Genomic DNA, 22,615 nt, shown 5'->3' with positions numbered 1-22,615 from the left:
AACTGTTTTGTGAATATCATATAATGCCCCATCACTGTAATGTCACCTAACGGACGTTTGTGAAACCATAAATGGTAACGCTCCTATGTGAAAATCTCACTATATATAAATGTGTTTAAATATATAAAAAAAATCTTCAGTGAAATCAATAAACCTAAATAAAAAGAAAAACAGTTGGAAATTATTCAAACTGTGATAAACACCACCATAACCATTTTCCAAACCGATAAATCCACCTTCTCGTACTCCCCAGCGAACGTTATTTTTTTACAACAGAAAAGAAAAATCGACCCACAGATCAGATTCCGTACCGGCATTATACGAAAAGTGTTACGCTGGTCGGTGTTATTTGTCGAAAACTTTCGAGAGTGCATCGTCGTAAGTATGCCATTTTACTTAAATCCTTTCAATAGCCCTCGGGTGAAAAGTACAGGTGTTCGAATATTTACGAGCCGAAAATATCTAGGTGGATCGATCTTGCTCCTATGTGTTCGTTTGTTTTATGTTACTGTGTCAGTGGTAATGGCGAAAACATGCGGAGTTTTTAGTCAACCATCTGGCGGAGAAGACGGTCGGTTGATTTCACCATTCATCGTAAAACAGTTGAAAAGGGGCTTTTATAAAAACAAGGAAATGGAGACGTGAATTTTGTTATCATTTTGAATAGTGGCCAACCAACGTTTGTCAAATAAATTATATAAACTCAAGTGAAAATTTCGGAAAAATTGAATGGAACTGACAGATATCTACCTGATGAAAATCCATATAAAAAAATACCAATAAGATGTATTTTTATTTTCACATCTTCTACTATACACTGGTTTTGTCAAGCAAGATTTGATTAACTACTTTCAGAAAGAAACATTTTATATTTTGAAAACATCACAATGATCTACGGTACGGTATCACATATAATATATACTTCATTTGCTGTTTGAATATTTTCTTTCTGTTTACATACAAGCTAATAAGCCTGATGTAGTCCTTCTCAACCACGAGCAAGGCGATATTTGTCGTGGAGTTTTTAGCTCTTGGCTTGACGAATATCTTCCGAAAAAAAGAGAAAAAACGGATAGAATATCGAGATTTTCCCTTCGAACTCCGCAGACTATCCACTATCTACTATCCAGACTATTCTGTCAAGATGGTTGTTCAGATTATTGGAGTCTTTGGTGGATAAATGATGGTTTAGAATATAATAAAATAGTGAAAATAATATAATAAAAATGTTGAAATAAAATAGTTATGCAATATAATGATATTATATTGCAGGAGAAATAAAACAATCAAGCACTGAAGATGAATAGATCAAAAACAAGATGAGTAAATATTTGTGACCTGTTTTCTATACTTTAATCACAAGTTTCATCACCAATTTTCTGTCATTTTCTAATATGATTTTTAGTTAATTCTTTTTTGAAAAATGACTTGCAAAATATATTTCTCATCGTATCCGGTATTGTATAATGAAGTTTGACAGCAGTGAAAAAGTATGCTCTTTGTGATATTGATTTTTTCACGAAAACTAGGTAAGTGAGTTTTCACGATGTAGATTGTTATAGATACTTGTGACTAGGACTAGGGCTTTATTTTTACTAAAATGATACTTTATATTTGTACAAAAATAGTATAGCTGCCGGATATCCATAACAGAACATTCCTCGTATAGTCGATATCTTGGAAAGCGTACATTTTTTGAATAGACTAGTTTCAAAAATCTCCTCTGAATGATTTCTAGTAGCCTGTATATAACAACGGTTTACCGTACCAAGCACGTGATATTTGTATTGGAGAGATTTGCAATTCAACTGAATTGATTCATTCATACAGAGCTTTCATTACCAAAACAAACATTTCGTAAATAGGCAGAAAGTGAAAATATAAGTTTTTTTTTCAATTTCTCTCGAAGACGTTACGAAACATAAAATCTCTTGTTGACGTGTGCACTTGCAATTACAATGCAACTACATCATTGTGGCTAATTAGACAACCCATTATTAGGAGTAGTTAATGAAATAAAACTAGCATTCGTTTGTAAATATCAAATGTTACAGCGTGCCAACCTCTCGGCGATTATTTCGCAATTTATTGCAATTCCGAAAGCATCAGTTCAATATTAAATCCTCATTACGTTAACGGAAATATTGAAGATTCACTATTACGTGTGAAACTATTTGTATATTAGTGCAGGAATATACTATCAGTTTGAACACTTGAATCAAAATTAAGAAAGGCGGTAATGAAAAAACGTCAGAATTATATATTTCTTTTTGGTGTCGTGTTCTCCCTGTCAAATCATAATATTCTCCACAAAAACGCTTTTTGCAGTGCATGTTTATTTTAGTCACTGTTTCCTATAACGGAAATTTTCTCCCAAATCTCACATCTCAAGTACACCTATTAAAATTTTTATCACGGCAGTTGTGAACAGCACTTATTAATTCATTACGCTTCACCGTATCATTCAATATTCTCATGTCAACATCAAATTGTTTGTATTGCTTGCAAAAAGAATTGTGAATCATAATATTAATTTGAGATGATGGATTTGTCCCCGCCCCGAGACTATCATAACATTTGAAAAGTCAAGAAAAAAAAGAAGATTGAGCAAATTGTCGCCATTCGGTTTGTTAGGATATGAGTAGGTTGTCAAGATGAACGAAAAGACGATTGATATTAGTGTAGGCGCATGAATACCTGTTTAATAGAAGCAAAGTAAGCAACAGTGATATGTTCAATGCCGCAAGTGAGAAGATGGAATATTTCACAACGAAGCCTTAATGCAATTAGATTATAGAATATTACGAATCAATCCACTGCTGATGAAAAAGAAATCGAACGAGAGAAGCGCCGTGTTCAGTATTACCAAGTCTACTGTTTTTGCGGATCTTCTGTTTTGGCTCTCGAGCCACTTTTAAACTGTTTAAGAGGTGAAATTTTACTGATCATTCAGTATCTATCAATCTACTGTTTTTCTGTTACAAACTCTACTGCTCAGCATAAAAATGACCTGGCAATACTGGTGTGGTTTCGTGCTTCACAAATAAAATATAAAAAATTAAGTAAAAGGCAATTCTCCGTCGATGCTTATAACTGAAAGTGAAATGAAATTACTATCAAAACTACTATTTGGTTTGCAACCCACTATCAAATATCAAAAATCGCACACACTAAGTGGAACAAAGAAACTAAAGAGTGACTGAGAAAGGCCATGAATTTACTTGATAATGTCTACTTTTGACCAGATGAAGTTTGAATGCTGAGATATTGTATGTCTATACTAACTCCCCCGGAAAAAGGAATCATCTTCAAGCTAGAAAGGATATGAAAATACCCCTACTTGGTGCTTTAGAAAGCCAACTCTAGCTGTGGAGGACATTCCTTCATTGAAAAAGTAATAACTCTGATTAGCCATATTCTAATGAATTACAGTGTCTCAATTATATAACGTGGTCCGTATAAATCTTTATACAAAGAAACGTGTGCGTCGCGGGACGCTCGACAGAAGCGATAACTTAAACTAATCCAAGTTGAACTATTTAATATTGAAATTGTTTAACTTGTGGAATACATAATGATACTAATAATGTACATACACAAAATTAGTGTCATCATTTTCAAGCCACGTTTCATGAAAGAATATTACGTACTTGCTGGTTAGATCGCACACTGAACACTGAGCGGTTGTCCGACGAGAGAAAAGGAGCCTGCCTCCGCTGACGTATGCATGAGAGAAAGGGAAGCCAAACAGACTGACGCCGTAACGCGTTAGGTAACGAAGCGGTTTACACTCATAAAAGAAGTTGTCACTTCAAAAATAATGTAACTCAGATCTTGATATTGATCAATTGTAATGCGGTACAGAGTTCCCCAGATCAGCAAGTAATAAATGTTTGTATCGCGAGGACAGTTTAACTGAAGCCTTTTGGATTTGTTTTAGATACTCTAGATTTTAAAAAGATTTCCACTTTCACACTATACTCGTGCACATAGCATGTGAGAATAAGCCAGGTCGTTAGCTTATCTACAACTATTGATCCAATTTTAATAAAACCTACACTGTTCCCTGAAGAATTGTCAGAACGTGACCAATAATTCCAGAGGAATGCGTGGACAAATATACATTTGTACATATATTGAATGAGGACAATTCAGTGGTTCAACCTAATACCACTGATGAGATCTTAGCTAGTCGAAACAGCGCGGTGTTGGATAAGAAGTTCATCAAGTTGCCTTGCAGTGAAAGTTGCGAATGTCGAAGCTTGGTCTTATGACGGACCGCCTCGAGGAGCCTTGTTCATCCTTGATTTTCGGGAGTCTTCTGTCGATCCCATAGGTGACGTTTTCGTAAGGGGAGATGTTACTTCTTTACTATATTTATTGAAGTCGATAATTTTTCAAGTCTGCGAAAATTATTTAATTTCACCATACTATTAATAGTTCGCAAAATACTTTCAAAATGATTTTTTACACTTTTCTCTTCAATTGGAAACAAAGTTCGCTCAGATTTGCTCTTTTCAAGGATTATTCTTCCTGTTGAAATGCTGATTTGGTAAAAGATTCAGCTAGTTTCAGTCTTATCATCGGGTAAATTCCAATAGTTCCGGACTATTTCGGCATTTCCCATTACTTATTTCTTCTCGTAACACTTCAGTGACGTCTCACAATACCCACGATCTCCGATATTAGCAATACCCGTTCTTGGAATTTCGATGTACGTTCATACATTTGCTGAACGAACGCCTACGTTTTGTAGACCGTATTGTTTGAGATTCCTACACGCTGAATGTCAGTGCAGCTGCACTGTGAACCTTGACGAATTCTATTTTTTATTTTATATCTTCTCGAGAATGAGTCGCAAGGTACCCATGTAGCATGAGCAAATATGTGATTTGTAATGTTGGGACATTCCCCAACAATGTCAATTCACTGAGTGACTAATGAAGCAAAGAGGAATTTTGAAGTATATATAAATAAGCTTAAAATTGAATTTAAGTACCTGTTATTTTAAAATGTACATTTTGCTTGCTTGATGGCTAATTTGATGATTTAGTCATCATACTTCCTAAAAGCAGGATGTCTCCCACACTCAAAATGATATCCAAATATGTCTACTTATTTCGTTTACGGTATTAATCGTATTACGACGGACAATAAATATATAAGATTGCGATGCAAATACTTCGGAGGGCAGACATTCACACTGCAGAATAACGACAAAACGTGTACAAAATGGACCCTCCGCTTCCCCGTTGACAAAGGCCGTGGAACGTCCGCTTTCATAGGCGGAGGAAGCGAAAGTCCAAATTAACATATTTATAAATGATTGAACAATACATGTATGACTCATAAATCCACCAAATATTCCATACATATCTATTCCATCAAAAGTCATTATTGACCGATTTGTAATCCATGGACTGTCTGTAGACTCTTCAACTTGAGTCACAAAAAAGAGGTTTTTTTCTGTGACCATTGAGAAGGGCGTCAAGAATAGTGACCTTCTCTTGTATGGTAAACTGGCAAAATGCTCCACAACTTCGAACCAATCACAGTTGACCAAATACATACCTCAGTACCTTCGAAAACAAATCACTTCACAGTCGTGTTTTTATTTTTATTCGTTCTAACTCAATGCGTAACTTAATCATTGAACTGCATGACATTCGTTTCAAAATATATAGTTTCTGATGAAAAACTTGAATGAAAACATGGACTCAGAAAGTAAAAATGAGTGTATTGTAACTGGCTCCCCTATTGCGGTGCGTACCTTCCAACTTGACGGTTCAATTCTTGCCGGTGTTTTGGCCAAGTTTGGCGCACCTGTATCTAGCAGCATGGTGCAAGGCTCGTTGTTGATGAGGCCGTCTACGAAAACGCCTTTGTCTTGTCGTTGGAGAATGGCAATATATGCGTTTTTTACGGAAGCTTCCTGGGTACAGGCCCTTCTCATCGACCCCCTCTAGTTTTCCTGATTTGCTGTTGATTCTTTGAATGCTGGACATTTGCTAGCAGGATATGCCAGACGAACCAATCGAGCAATGTCGGCTTCAAATTCCTGTAGGGATTCTCCTGAGTTCTGGCAGTGGTTTTTCAGCTGTGAATGGTAAACGTGCTCTAGGTGGGCCTGCCCGGCCTGCCCATACCGTAGCTCAAGATGTTTTATAAGTTGGTCATAGTCTTCCTGTTCCTGGGCCGTGAGCGTTTGCAAAATATTTGTTGTTTCTCCACGCAACGTCCATGTTAATGCTACCGCCTTTTCTCCTACACTTCATCCATTCGCTCTGGCCGCAGCTTCGAATTGTCGACGGTAATTTGCCCAAGAAATTTTTCCGTCGAACTGGGGCGGCTTCATGGAGAGCTTTCCTGGTTCAGAACTGCCTTTGACATCTTTCAGTTCCGGAATTGAGTTTTCGGTAACAGTTTCTGTGGTGTGAGCAGAACTAACGATTTGGTTTTGCAATTCGTTAATTGTTTTCTCCATCTTGCTGATTTCTGCCTCAAATTCGCCTTTGATTTTATCGCCTATTTTTTTTCCATTCTCTTCATTCCTGTCCCGATTTCATCTTTGATCTCCCCTTTGATGTCCTCCACTTCTGTGTTCATTTCCCTCCTGATTTTATCTATATCTGTCTCGATGGTTCCTATCCTTTTTTCGAATAGACTCGCCATACAACAAAGTTCTTTCTTCAAGCCTTCTGCTTTTTCTAGAAGTTCTTCCTTCAAGCTATTCAAATTTTCCAGAATTTCATCTTTCAGCGATTTGGTATTCTCATCGAGTTTGCTCGTTATTGAACTCAAATTACCCCCAGAAATTTCGAATAAATATGTTTCGGGGTCTTCTCCTGATTCAGTCAAGTTATCCCAAGGTCTCTTCTGGAGTACTGATTTCTTTCCAAAACAATCTAGCTCCCTCTCCTCCAATTCTTGCTTCAATTCGGCGACTTTCAGGTCCACTAGGCGCACTTTTCTCGTACACATTTTGTCTCTTATTGTCTATTTTCCACAAGGCTGCATATGTCCACTTATTTCAATTGAGTCCGAAAACACTTATTTACTTTCACAAGTCTATTTTTCGCGAGAAAGGTCAATTAATTTATGTTTCCGTAGGCCGGTACTGTCCACTTCGCGAAACACAACGAATCATCAGTCTATTTTACCGTAATACATAGATTGTCCACCACGCGCTCACATATTCATTTTACAAATCCACTTCTATCAGCAATTGCAACAAATTGAAGAATTAAGTATTTTAAACAAATTTATTTCTAACATGATTTAACTATCACAAACTAATTTATATTCAACACTTAGCACGTGACGCTTAATTTATTTCCACTATTTGAATTCCTTGTTTAACCGCTCGATTCACTTTCTGAATTCAACTGCCCTTTCTGGACGAGTAGCCGGCCTTATATATCGCTAACGATCATTCTAGAATTCTATAGTCGTTCGGTACTCGCCTAGAATTTTCCCGGCGGTTTCAGACTGCATTCTTTCGCGGTGAGTCATCTATTTATTCGATGAATCGGCTGACGTATGGGTCACGGGCGGCTTCATATTCGTTACAGGACCTCACCGGTGTGTAATTTGGCGAAGGCATTGGTTTTGTTTGATAACAAAATGAGAATGGTTGGAAACTCAATGATCTTCATGCCATATTGATTTATAAAAAGTTCCGTCCGTAAAGTGGCGACTGAACTCTGAGCCGAAAACGATTAATTTTAGAAAAATATTCACAGTGACAAGTAAGGATTTTTCCATCACTTCGTAGCGTATATCTTGCGAATATCATAAATTGTTTGCAAACTGTTAATAGAGGTCTATTGAAGTATCAATTTCCTAATATTCGCGTGAAAACTCTTTTATAGATTGCCTCCTAATCTGCTCAAAATTGTCGTTTACTCTCTCTTGATAATAAAAGCCGGTTGCAAAACTAATAAGTAATGTTAACAATCACCAATAAATTCTGCTTTTATGGATATTGGAATGATTTTATCTATTGCAGCATTATTTTATTGAAGATAACGTATTTTTCATCATCGATTGAAATAAATATGAACGTATTGTTTCCTTTTAATTCGTTTCTTCCATTGGCATATAAAAATGATCGAGACAAAACTCCTTCGTAATTAAGTTTCTCCGGTAAAGTCGGTGTTAGACAGAAATCTCTAATTACTTGCTACTGTTACTGCCGACTCTAAGAAGAAACAGTACATGGAAGTGAATCTGATGAAACGGAAGTGAATTATGTTTATCACGGTGATTTCTAAACCGATTATAGACTATTAGAAAAAAGTGAAAAGTATCATCGAACTTATCGTTTAAAGACTAGAATAAAAACGAGAAACATGGACTGATTACCACTGATGACCAAGAAATAATAGGTATCAAATGAAGATACTCGGATTGCTCCGGAAAATCAACAATGGCCGTATTACGATAAGTATTGCTGAACGGATGTGACTTCCGTTTGGAAAAGGCAGCTCATCGCTCGCATTTGTAAGAGTCTCACAATTCGTACAACCCACAATTCCCCTGAAAATATGTTCCGCTTCCTAGGGAACTGATAGGTTGTGACCTTCAAGCGCACTATATTTTTTGCATCAGTCAATAGTACAACGGTAAACACTAAAAAGAGGACAGATGTCGGTTTATTCGTGTCTTCCTCCCGAACAATTAGAAATAATGAAATGAAGCCACACATAAACAAATTATTACAATGAGTGTTTATTTTCAACAGTGTTGCATGACAAGCATAATTTCAATAACAGTTATTAGTAATATAGTTGATGAAATATGAAATCATAACTTCGCATTGAAAATTTTATGAGAATAGTTATTTAAGAGATATGTGATGGAATTGGCTGATACTTGATGAAGTGTCATCAGTCCAAAGGGTAAGGGGGCCAGGCTTCAACCTGATTGAAATCAAGACGACGTGCAGGTTGATGAAGTGTCATTACAACTGTTTAATGAAAATCTCACAATAAAGTGTTTCTTAAATATATTTCAAAGACGCATTATTTCTAAATGAATTTTTTAAATTTTCTGATTGATTCGGCCGTAACTTGATGAAGATCCATAGTAATTTCATAAAACTACACCTTAGGATTTGATCTTCACAAACTTTATTCAAAGAAATATATCACATGTTTCGTTAACGCACTAGCTTTTTCGTAGTGAATCAGGTAGACACTATAAAGTCATTCTTACTCTGATATTTATATGTATACTCTACGTATTGATAAGTTAGATAATCAAAATCAAAATTATAGAGCTTTAAATATATTGCAAAAAGTTGCTTCATTTTTTAATAAACGAGATATTAAAATTGCATATAGAACACTAATACGTTGGGAAAGTTCATTGACAATAATAAAGACAAAACATCCAAATTCGAGAAATCAGGAATATATAAATTAAAGTGTAGAACGTGTTCTGTGGTAAATATTGGTCAAACTGGCAGACCATTCAGGAATCGTATTCAGGAACATCATATGAGCTATGTAAATAAGAAAACAAGTTCAACATATACACAGCATCTTTTAGGAGACAATCATATCTTTCGAAATTTCTCACATAGAAAATAAATGTTTCAAGCTGAATCATTTTGAAGCACTGGGAATTAATAAACTTAAAAATTCAAACATTCTAATGAATGACCACTGGATTTAAATAGATCACAATTATTGAACTTGTTTTCTTTAAAACCAAAGAAGTATTACTATTGATGTAGAATTGATGTAATATGCTCTAGGTAATAATAATTGAAGCTGTACCTTAGATATATGAAAGTTGTAAATGTTTTAGGTAATTTGATCGAATAAGTACCTAAGTTGGTAGTCTCAATTGTGATTACGTAGGGTATACCAGAATAAGAATGAACTAACTAATAGTACTTCATTCACCACGAAAGAGCTACTGTGTTAGCGAAACATGTCCTGATATATTTCTTTAAATAAAGTTTCTGGAGATCAAATCGTAAGGTGTAGTTTATAGAATTTTTCAAGATATTTTTTGTGTCTCTTTAAGTATTCAACCTTCAACAATCTAGAAAATAAACGAAACTGAATCAATAGAGAATGTGCTAAAGTGTTATAAGGGGCAAACTGAAAATTAAAACCCCAAAAAGTTGAAATTATATATCAACAATATAAATTAATTGGCGCTCCGGGGCGACTTCATTGATTCCAGTGGTGCATTTCCTTTTTCAGCTGCAGGAAGACCCGGAAAAATCTGCAGCACCACACATCATCTGAAGATCTTGATCTGCCAATGTCCTCTCTCTCATAAAACAAAATGTAGGGTGTCTCCAGAGGCTCCAATAAATTCAATACATCGCCAGAACACTTAGTGACACGACTATCGTCGAACTTAACCAGTCCGTTTCGTCTTTGGCAAAGGCGTAATAATGAGCAGATTCAACGCCAGAACCACAGTGAACAATTACTGCATGAAGATTATAACATTGGTCTGCTAGATTGAAGTGTTCATCAATTTCGAACCTTCGTAAGAGTTTGGTGCTTCCGTCAGAGGTTAAGTCATGTTTATATTACGCAGTAATTTTTCGAATGAACTTCTCAGTTTGTTCTTCATTACACTCAAGCAGATTATCTTTTTATTTCGCTTTGTTTGTTTATCAGACTGTAGAAGGTTAATTCCAAAAAATAACAAGAAATAAATTGAGCTACTTCTAAAGATACTATTAGATACTGGTTTTTGACAATTCTTGAGTTCCCACTTTCAAATTTGATTCAGGATACTGGGATGTTTCCTGTAGAAACCGGAAGAATTGATACTCCGTTAGTGGAGGAGCTGGATGTTCCGAACCAGAAAACTGTACACACCTCAGCAACTTTTGATGCTTTATAAAGCTCAGATCAGACCTTCTTTGGAGTATTGTTCTCATGTATGGAGCTCCGCCCCTAAGCATACCCTGAAGTTGCTGGATTCCATCCAGAAAAGAGCCATCCGCCTGATTGGAGACGCGAACATCACTTGCAATCTTGATAGTCTGGAACATCGTAGAAAGGTTGGAAATTTGTCTCTCTTCTATAGATACTTTCACGGGAGGTGTTCAAGTGACTTGGCACATTCGATTCCACCAAGAGCGGTACATATCAGAAATACGCGACATATTGTGGCTGCTCATCGTTTTGAGGTTCAACTCGGTACACCTCAAACTTCACTGTATAGGAACTCTTTCATTTGGTGAACTGCGTTCAAGTGGATTAAACTTCCTAAGAACGTTTTTCCAAATGGATTTATTCTCCATAGATTCAAATCAACTGTGAATCGCCACTTTCACATTGGTCTCAGAGCGTCTTAAGAATTTTTCTCTAGTACTTGTGTTTCGTCTTAAAACAAATCCAGTTTACTATTTCAACAATCTATTCAATTCACCAGTGTACGCCACTGTAAAGGTCACTCTCAAATAACTACTCTATCAGATTTTTCTGATATTCCTGGTACTCTCGTCTATGGATATATCATAACTCAAATCAGAGTAAAGTCGAAAATGTGTACACGAAGGGTCGAGTGAACGTAATTTTTGTAACTGTAAACTTTAAGTTGTCCCTTGTAACCGATTTTTTCACCAACATCGAAAATGTATAGGAAAGCGAAAGCCTCAAATTTGATTTTTTCAGTGGTTGCTGAAATTATGATTTTTTCACTACGTATTTTGAGATAAAATCATTACGAGGTTAGATCACTAGTTGCTCTGGAGAAAATGTTCCGTTTTGAACAGATACATAGGCCGTACAGATATAGATAAATTATGATGAGCTTTTCTGTAATCATACAAAATAATAACTGTGAAGTTATTCGATTGCAATCGCTAATTTTCACTTCTACGTGTTACAACACATTCAAACACATTACATTATTTACAATATGAAGCTAAACAAGTCGTAAATACATATTAGCATATTGGAGACTGAATGATGGATCAAAATAAAAATATTTGTTCTCATTTTGGTTATACTAGGTATAAGTCGGTGAAATAACTCATTTTGAGTTCACCAATTCCATTCGATGTTTGCCTCCGGTCAAGTAGTTCCCTTGGACTGTATTATGATCATACAGTGTCAAGATGAGGTAGTCACCATGTTTGAAAACTTCATTATAAGGCACCTTGACATCCATGTTGCAAAAATTTTGTAAACTTGTATAAGCATAAAATGTCTACCCACAAGAATGATTACCAGTGGAACTTTGAAAAGAATAACTCATTTTGAGACTTTAGAACTCCTCAATTTATAAGTACTCATTAGAGCTACTCGTAGGAACATTATATTAATTATTATCGCTACGCAGTTATTGGATTATTTCAAAAGTTGTGTACGTATCAATGTCATGTTTTTTCTTAAGACAAAACACAAGCACTACAGCAAAATCCTTAATGCGCTCTTAGAGGGGTGCCTATGCGAAAGTAGCATGACGGGATTAATCGACCTGTGTTACGTTACAAACAACAACCTAATACCTGTGCATTTCATTCATCTACCCAACGCGTGGACAACTCAACATTTGCACAAAATTACTTTCAGTTTTTTTTCATCGTTTAACATAAAACGAAACCAGTATATTATCTTATGATACATACCCACACACACGTGATCGCGTAACAGAAAACTCCTTGCATTTAATAGAGTAGAAGATGTCCTTCGAATATCTCTTGACCATAACAGATAAAATATTCGTCATCCTATTTTGTAACGCAAGAGAGCAAAAGCAATAATGGAATGGGTTAGGTGAGGTATTCATTGAATGTATCTCTAATCAGTCGGAAAAAATAATACCTACATCGAATCTACCGGTTGCACAAGGCTGTCATAAAAAACTCATTCTAGGTCATTTGCGTCGATTGTCATATTCCATTGAACGAGTTATTGCGGTTTGAAAAGTCGTGGGTACAAACTCGAGACAGTTCTTTCACGAAGGTCGTCCACGGAGTGAGAATAAATTTCCCATCCACTCGTACATTTGTACTTCCTTCCGCTTTCAGTCTGACAGAATATTATCTGAGAATATTATCTTGAAGAATATACAGGGTATCAATTTGAAAATTTTCCACCCTTCCTATCAGTAAACAATGTGAGGAATCGAAAAAATAGGTCCATTTTATTGTCAAGGGGGACACTTTCAAGGACTATTTGTAGCCCCCATGGTTCAACCCCCTAGGAGGGGTAAATGTTACCCTTAGAATTTTATATGGCAAAAGGGGTCAAGTGGCACATCATTTTGATTAGTGTTCAATTCTGCCTCCAATGGTACCCTGACTTATTATTTTTTTATACTGCCAAGAAAAGGTGGTGTTCCTCTAGATTCATGAACCTCAACTTGCTGAACTATTTGAACTGGTGAATCACAGAGAGCTTGTTGTTCAACTGTTGTCAGAAGAAACAACTGTAATTCTTCAGATGAAAGAGAAGGCGATGATGGTGGTGTTTCACCTTCAGTTGAATTTTCATTAGATACAGTTACAACTACAGACTCAATAGTATTTTCCGGTTTAAATTCATCTGTTCTCTCAGTTGTATTTTCCGGATTAGGTATATCTGTTACAAATGCAGGAGCAAAATCGATTTCAGTAAACAGAATCCGGATATAAGGGTAAATTCCCGTTTTGCGAAAGACGGCTTGAATGTTGGGATCGTCTTCGCCGGATGCATCTCAACAGGGAACAATGGTTCCCTCAGTTATCACCCCGTATGCATTACTATAGCTCGCGAGTTAAATTTCCCTTTGGGAGTCTTCTCATCCGAACTTTCAGCATCCACAAAAAATAAACATTCAATATATTTGCTGTTTCAACCGTGCCCACTAAAAATGTTTCAACCGCCCCCATCCCCACTTTTGGTAAAATATACTTTTTAGTTACGACAGTAATGATAACACATTAAAAATAGTCATTATTCCTTATTCTATAAGCATCATGATAATCACACACTCAGTCCATTCACTTAAAATACAGATAGTGTAAGGGGGAATATCAGAAGAAAAATGATTACTTTTAGGTAATGAAAAACAATATGGCGTCCTGCACACGACGAAAACGCGTGGAAAGCGGCGCGGCACTGAATTCGTGTTTGGAACTGTCGTCCGCTGCGTTTTCCTCTTGCACCACTCACTCACCGCTCAACCGTTCACTAGATATTTGCACTGTTTCAACCGTCTTTTGTTTCAATCATACTTTAAGCAATTCATTGACAACCCATATATGATGATAAACATCCTACAAACGAAAGACGATAGCCGGTTGGTTAACGTCAATGATTCGTTCCACTCATGCTATCGACCGCTATGTGGAATGGTGGTTCGATCCCGATGGCTAAACGATCGATTTTTACTGCGTATCGTCCAATCCGTGTTGAGAATCACACGTTAACAGATAAAACCTCGTTATTCCTTGACTCACAAAAGTGTTCTATTCTGAGGGTTGTTGTTAGTGAGGTGGATGTAGCTGCTAAACAGAAGACATACTTCGAACAGATTTTTCACCAGACGTGTAAAAGCTAGTGCAGGAAACATGTCGAGAATCAGCAGAAACAATAATTATTGAATGGATTACATTTTCTTGATTTAAGTATATTTTCATTCACGATTAGTAGCCTTGAATGTCGAACGGAAACCATGTAATAAGTTTTCCAATGCGAAAATGGCAATTACCATTCATAAAAACCTAGTGATAAAACACGTAAAAACCACATTCATTCAATTTGTGACAATTAGAAAATATACTGTTCTGCCACGAAACAAGGTCGTCTATTTCTGTAAAAAAAACAAGCTTTTAATCGTTTCTCTTATTACTTTGCTACGATGTGTCATCATTAGTATCAGTCAGATATGGCATGAACTATGACTATGAATATATGAATTTCTGAATAATTTCGACCACAGTTTTATTAATTGCCGTATATTTCATTATCTCGATGTCAAAAGACGAAAGAAATGGCAATGTAGGAAATTACATTTAATATGAAAACGTGGAGGTGTTGCTGATTGTAAACATCTAAAAAATAATCTGCCACTCCCAAAATAGTACTTGAAACCATGATGATGAATGTATCCCGAAACATATCCCATGATTCCGCAGTTTTCTTCATCTCTGAAGATGCCAACTTGAATAGTGAAACGCGCGTCAAGAATAGTGTTGCAGATCTGGTTTTTGGAAACGGTACCTATTTTTGATTTATTCTACAATAGAGGTTCCACTTCTACCCTACAGAATTGAAGGGTAGAATTGTAATGACGGGTAGCTCAACACTGTTCTCTGTCTGTTTCCCATGTTTCTGATTGTCTTCTTTTGGTTTTTTCTGTTGTTTGCTATTGCAATTGAATCTTTTATACAAGTAAATGGTTACGAACTTGTGGAGTTATTAATATTCTTTATAAGCGCGGGTTCATAATGAAAAAATAAATGTATAAGTGATACATTTATTCAAATCAAACACTTTCATTCGATAACACAAATTACAGCTCAACAGTATACTTCACACTTTGTAAGAATGACTACATTTATTATGACTAAATTCGCATTCTTTTTAAAAACTAATTCACAGTTTGCCACTCCAATGTACCTATATACTACTTTCGAATGCTCTCTCAAGTACGCGATTGTACTCCAACGTACGTTCCCGTTTCACGTTCAAACTCCAGATGTGACGCTACTGTATGTGGATGGATCACCACGATACACAATTCTTTGCCAGTGGTGTATAAACCACTACGGCGTGACAATGTCTCGAATTTTGTTTATTCCATTCTGTAATAGGTTTGGATGCTGATGTTACAATAAGTAAATTCATCAGATTAATAAATGTCTTCTGTTACAGATTATGGATGCCGACAGCAGCTATGGAGGCAGCGACACAGCCCAAGACTCCCACTCCGCCCACGAGCTCAGTTCGGCTCTCGACCACTCTCACATGGACCCACCACACGCCGCCGACGATAAAATCACCACCGCCGTCCACATCATCCCCGTCCCCGGCAGCGAAGAGGCCGACAACCACTACTACCACAAAAACGAAATCACCCTCCCCGTGAACGTCGACCAGCCTGATTTCCAGAAGAGCGGCAAGTGAGTTGAAAGTTGTAATGGTCGTTATTCTCATTTATTTTTTATGTGAATCATCTATAGCCGCACGCTAAATCGATTGCTGACGATGGGTCGCCAAGCGCAAGCGACTGTGCGATTTTCTCCCACTGGTTCGCCGTTACGCTATGACTCTCGCCACACTGAGCTCGGACACTTATAGTGTATACACTTGTGTTAACTACAGTATACATAACCTGTGTTCTACTTAATAATTATTTTTTAAAACAATTAAAAATAAAATGTCTGACAGTGATAATTTGGAAAGTTAAAGAGCCTTCTGCAAAGAAAACCATATCACACTACGACACACTATCAATTCATCAGTAAGTTAATTATATTTTTATATTTTATAGATGAAGTGTGCATTTATCTGTGCATTGATCCCACGTATATTTGGTCTATCTCAAGGGTCAAAAAATGTAAAATCTACTCTCTTGGTATCATTGGTATCATTTATGAAAACAATAGCAGTATCATCTGCAAATGATACTTTGTGGCCATGAAAGTTATTTAAATCAGCAATGTCGTTAATATACACGAGAAACAATATTGGACCCAGCACTGAACCCTGTAGAACACCGATTGTGATTTTTAGTGGGTCACTGAGACACTTTTCAAGATTAAACAGTTTAATCTTCCTCTTGAAGATGATCAGTTGGTTATTGTTACAAAAAATGTTAATCAAATATGAGAATTTCTTTTCAAAATAACTGAATTTGAATGTCATTTTAAATAGTACGATTGCTACTTTGTATCTAACCAATTATTTTTTAGAAAGTTTGTTTGTTTATTAATAATAATATAATACAGAAATTCGAAAACGGACCACGAATAGCGGCGTACATGTGAGATTTTATGTACTAAAATGTCTATATAGTGTGGAATAACGAAAACGAAACAGATTGAATATTTTCAAAACACATTTGTAGAGAAAAAATTGTGAGCCGTCACGAGACGCCTGGCAGATGTGAAACATGAATAAAAATATTTTGTGCCCCTCTGATGATTGTAGTGTACTGAAATATTTATAAAAATATGATGAAAAATTTTTAATGTGGCTTTAATATACTAGTGAACTCAAAAATCTTAGAAATGTCAATATAACTTTCACCTTCATCAGGAAATCAGTTGATTGATTTTTTGCTGTTCCTGTTATTAACAAATAAGAAATCAGCTGATTTTGAAATACAATTTTGTCAGTCTTTATGAAAATTATTCTTCAATCAAGTATTTTAGTACATTATTTTTCATAGGAATTAAATTATAACTAATCATTTATTATTTTAAAAATATTTTATGTAAATGTACTACCAAGATAGCAAATTTTACATTTACTGACCCCCTTGAAGTAGAGCAAATATACCTAAGCGGGCTTCATGCACAGATGAATGCACACATTTATTATAAGTATCTTACTGATGACTTGATAGTGTGTCGTAGTGTGATTTTGCCTTCTTTACAGGGGGCAGATCACTTTCACTTTCTGAATTATCACCGTCAGATTTATTTTTAGTTATTTATAAAAATTATTTATCGAGTGAAACACAGGTTATGTATACTGTAGTACATAATTGAACACTGTAGGTATCCGAGCTCAGTCATTTCTCCCACAAGAGGGCGCCAAGATGAAAAATTACAAAATAAACAGTCAAATGAATGAGGTCCTTATGAAATTGCCTTTTTAATGATGTATCACAATTAGTACTTTCCTTAGTCGCATTCCAAGGCTGGTAAAGTATGAAAGTTGAGATTATGATAGAAAAATTTCCGTCTTGACTGATTTTGCTAATGTGTCTTCAATATATTCGATTTGTTTCATTTTCGGTGCACTTTCGGTATATGATAGTCGTATGCATGAAGATATCTTGCTTTTGCACTTTAACAGGCGAAATAAGTGTTTGAACATACTCGAAGAATACCGTGTTTCTATTAATAGCTTTTCTCGAGGAACATTTGGAACTGTAGGAAAGGCCCACGACTGATATTTTTCACATTTTATTCACAGAAAATGTGAGCTTTAAAAGATATAATTTAATGAAAACATCGATTTTTAAATTTAATTGTCTATATATTTGTCGATTACAAAGTGATGATTGTTTTTTGGATCCATATTTCAATGTACTTTTTTTTGCTTTCATCAATAGCTTTTGAATAGCTATTATTTATATTCTGGACCAGGAAGTCACGCAGGTAGCCGTAGCTGCCTCTGTGGTAATATAAGGAATACCAGAAATTTTAGGTTTCCTAACAGCAACCACAAATGTGCGACTCAGTTCATTTGTGCTGTTTTTTCGTTTTCGTCAACCAAGTGTTGCCCATTTTTGCACTTGGCTACACTGTGCTGATGAGGTCAATAGCCAGTAACACGTGTCCGCAGTTTGCCATCAATTTTTCTTGAGTGATCTTCTCCTTTTTGAATGTACTTCAATATTAACATTTGTTCAGAAACAGGATTTGAAGCTTTAATAACTTCTAATTATTATATGCGAACGCTTTCGATAGCAGACAGTGCTATCATATTCATGGCTCTACTCAAACTGAACGTTTTATCATCCTGTTTGTTCTTTTATACGGTTAGGACGCCTCAGTGCAGGTATTTGTCCACTCCTTTCATCCGGATGTCTCTTTAAATTTGCCTGTACTGGAGAAACCCTAATCCCTATTGTTTCATTCGTAGGTTACTGATTTCGAATATTTGGTTCTCAATTCAAGGTAGAGGTATTCCCGAACAACAACATTTTTCAACGTTACCATAGAGTAACGATTTAGAGCGGGAAAATATTTGCTGTTGAGTTGGTTTTCATCTGGATAACAGGTATGTTTATGGTTCATAATATCCAGATTTTCAACAATGTCGATTGCAGTAACCTTGGTTTCAACCTCGTAGTAAAAAGTGCGAAAGAAGTCAAAGACAAGTTTCGTATCTACCTTGAATATTTCTGAAAAACATTCACTTTGAGGAATCTAATCTAGATCCATTATGTGGAAAGTTTTATAATAAACAGAAAACTTTAAAACTTATTTCACCATACCATTGATACCAAAATGTTTTGTATAATCATGGACTACAAGTTTCAAAAATGCATTGCTTAGATTTGCACGAACTTCGTGACGATGACCCCGACAAATCAATTTAATTTTGTAAAATTATGATAGCTAGAATTATCGCAGGACCTATTAGCCCATCAAAAATATTTGCTTTAAGACCAGTGCACTTTTTATTCAAATGTGCACGCAAAGGAACAAAACTGTCGTAATAATGGAATGACGCGATTATTTGGAGAAGGGCATTCGCAATACCCCAAAAAAATAATTTTTGCGCTGGTATATTGGGAGATGCAATTATTGGTCCATTATTTATGTGAAGGAATTTGAATGGCGAAATGTATGCTCACATGCTAGAAAGATCTATCGAACCACGGATAGTTCATGAATTAGAGATTCAGAGAGACTTACAAGGCAATTTATTTTTAGAAAAAAAAAATTACATTTTCAACAGGATGGGGCACCTCCTCATTATATGGTCCCAGTTAGACAATAGTTAGATAATAATTATCTAATCAATGGATTGTAAGAAGAGGTCCCATTGAATGGCCTCTTAGATCCCCGAACTTACCTCCTCTTGATTTCTTCATCTGGGGCCACCTAAAACCTGTTGTTTTTAAGACGCAACCTGACTCAATTTCGGTTATTATTCATTTGTAGTACTTATTTATCTTGTAGAAAGTTTAGCAAGAGTTGTCCATCTTCGGACGCGAAATGAACATTTAAATCTCCTTTTCACTAATTTTTCTCCTAATTTTTCATAGCCTACTCGACCGTAAGTGTGTATTCGCACCTCTCTCTCTATCTCTCTTGCCCCTACAGTAATATACGAAACGTAACTTTCTCTTTCTATCTTCACTAACTTATACCTCCCTCTCAATTTCCGTTCGCCTCGTTCGATCACACTTTTCGTAACGCTCTCGTCACGCATTCGCAGGCTTACTCCCCAAGTCAAGCGCGCGTGAAGTTTTGCTTCAAAAACAAAATAATTTTCACGATAAATTTTATTTTAAACGCATTTCGCTACACGGTATTTCCTGGTACATCAAAATATGAAGCTACCGTGTAGCGCATTTTGAATAAAATTTATCATGGAAATTCTATAATTATCATAATGGATGTTATATCTCACTTAACGACATATAACATGAATGACTATCTAGGATAAAACTTCATCAGCAGATACTCCTGAACTTTAATTATAGTTTCTTATCGATACGTGAAATTATTAATAAATGAAATAATCACTCATTACATACCTAATTTACTGGACATTATCAACAATTTCTCGAATCCATGCACCTGTGCTTTTAGTTACTCATCGTAACACATGCATATGAAAATATAGCGATTCTACAATATAACTCTGTATGTACTTGGCTGAAGCACATCTGCATATAAGTGTTGATTATTTTTGGCAAAGTAGTTACCAACAACCGTGAACTTAGTTTGTTGTTCTACCGAGATATTGAGTGCTATTTGCCATGAGTGCACATATTTCAATGATTACGTCAATTTATGATGAGTCCCGACCACAGATGATCGAATGGTAAGTCTCTCTTTCTAGTCTTCTGCAAATTATTTATTAAATCTTTGATTATGAGTTGAACTCTACACACATATGCGAAGGTTTTCTGAGTCAGTTTCTGATATATCCCAAACATTCACAGTTTGAGAAACGCTAAACTTGCCAGAAAACTTACTGTTCAAATACAGGTTATTGTCCAACTTCTTCTCAATTACTCTTAACAAGCCTAAATGAAATAATACAGTAAAATTCTCCACTGGAATCAATGTCATGCTGTGGTATTATTTTACTGTCTGTCGTTACTCCCTCAAACCTTCAAGCGTATTCTGAAATCCAGTAGGTATCAATGCTCAATCCAAGCATATAGTAGGCATGCTTGGATTGACTTTTCTACATACAAAAAAAATCTGTTTAAAATCTGTTTTTTCGTTAATCAGCTGCCGCCCCCATACGAACGACAACTCTCAGAAGTTGAGAAACTTGTGCGAGCTAAGGACTAACGAGGTCTACCTTTTAACGTGTGATTCCTAACACGGTTGCAGAATCATTCCAGCTTCAACCAGATAAATTCTCTCGAGAAAAATATCTGGTCGAGGCGGGAATCGAACACACGACCTTTCGATCGTGAGTCGGACGCACTACCACCGCGGCCAATTCCACAACAATAATTTTTCATTAATCGCTTCTCTTCTACTTGAAATTTCCTAGAACTTTGAGCTTTATGGACATGTTGAAATGTAAATCCGCTTCATCTTGTCTTCTCTTTGAAAAAACTCAGTTTTCAAAATTATTTTTCCATTGACCTATAATTACGAAAGCCTTCAAAGTTTAAAGGATGAACTAGGTCTTATCTTCCAAAGAATGATATTCAGCACCAAAATTCAGCTTAAGAATCAATCTCCAATCAAAATGATATATTCGTCAACATTGCCGAGACCTGCTACGTTGTTTCTTTATACGCTTTATATTAGCTTCACCTGTATGTATGTTTGTTTGTTTGTAACTCTCAAGCTCAGGATATGTATTTGACAGAATTATCGACATTACTGCTTGATCTATTCGCGGGCAGATGGCGCTGTACGTAACCTCCTTGATATAATTCGAACTCACTTTGCATGTATTTCTTCATTTTCCGGAATCGGAAAATATCAATGGTCATTTTTCTAAACAACATACGGCTGATTGATCACAAAGTTTAGATAAAATAAATATAGTTTAAAAATACTAAAAAACACGCTTTTAAACATAGAACTAAAAAGTTAAATTTTTTTTTTGAATAAGCTTAAAAAAATAAAGAGCGAAAAATACTAGTATTATTTTGAAAAAAGCGTGGTTGCTTTGTGCCATTTCTTTAAATATCAAGCACCCGTCGCTTCTTTCACAATAATATTAGTAGTTTCGTTCGTTATTGTTTTAAGCTTATTTAAAAAATATATTTTTAACTTTTTAGTTCGATGTTCTTCAAAAGCGTGTTTTTTAGTTTTTCAAACTAGATTTATTCTTGTAATATATGTTTGGAAGACTTGTTCGAGGCTATTCACATGAGTTTCTCCTGTTACTATGCTCTCACTGGCCGTAGGTGAAGATAGATAGAAACAATTCTCAAAGAGATATGAAGTTCGTTGAGAACACTGTGTGTTCTGATTAAGCTCAGTAATATTAAAACGTCTTTATACAGGTGACACCTAAAATGTTTCTTTATTCCGATTTTTTTTCTTTAGAATGTTGAAAATATTATTAATCTTTACTTGTGGCAAGCAATACATCATTTATACATTAAAAGTATCAAATCAAGTCTTGCAATGGGAACAGATATACAGGGCGTTCCAGCAAAAATTTGACCCCCCCCTGTAAGTCAGAAACGGACGTGTAATCGAAAATTCCAGAAAACACGTCAATTTTTATTTCTAGAGGGGCTACCCCCTATTTTTTTC

General features: G+C 35.7%; 1 protein-coding gene across 2 annotated transcripts in view; it reads left to right on the top strand.

Annotated features, from left to right (window-relative positions):
- Window positions 1-22,615, top strand: part of LOC111506337 (uncharacterized) — a 109,671-nt gene that overhangs the window by 59,996 nt on the left and 27,060 nt on the right. For both annotated transcript variants that reach the window (XM_074184083.1, XM_074184081.1), the window contains exon 2: window positions 15,843-16,090. In XM_074184083.1, the coding sequence (XP_074040184.1) occupies window positions 15,846-16,090 (245 nt within the window). In that variant the 5' untranslated portion in view covers window positions 15,843-15,845. The remainder of the gene's footprint in view (window positions 1-15,842; window positions 16,091-22,615) is intronic.

This window comes from Leptinotarsa decemlineata, unplaced genomic scaffold, assembly GCF_025532065.1.
Source record: "Leptinotarsa decemlineata unplaced genomic scaffold, Ldec_3_MD MMD2_tig00026354_RagTag_RagTag, whole genome shotgun sequence".
In the NCBI taxonomy this organism is placed as follows: Eukaryota; Metazoa; Arthropoda; class Insecta; order Coleoptera; family Chrysomelidae; genus Leptinotarsa; species Leptinotarsa decemlineata.
The sequence above is the reverse complement of the archived record's forward strand: the minus strand, read 5'-3'. Positions and strand labels throughout refer to the sequence as shown.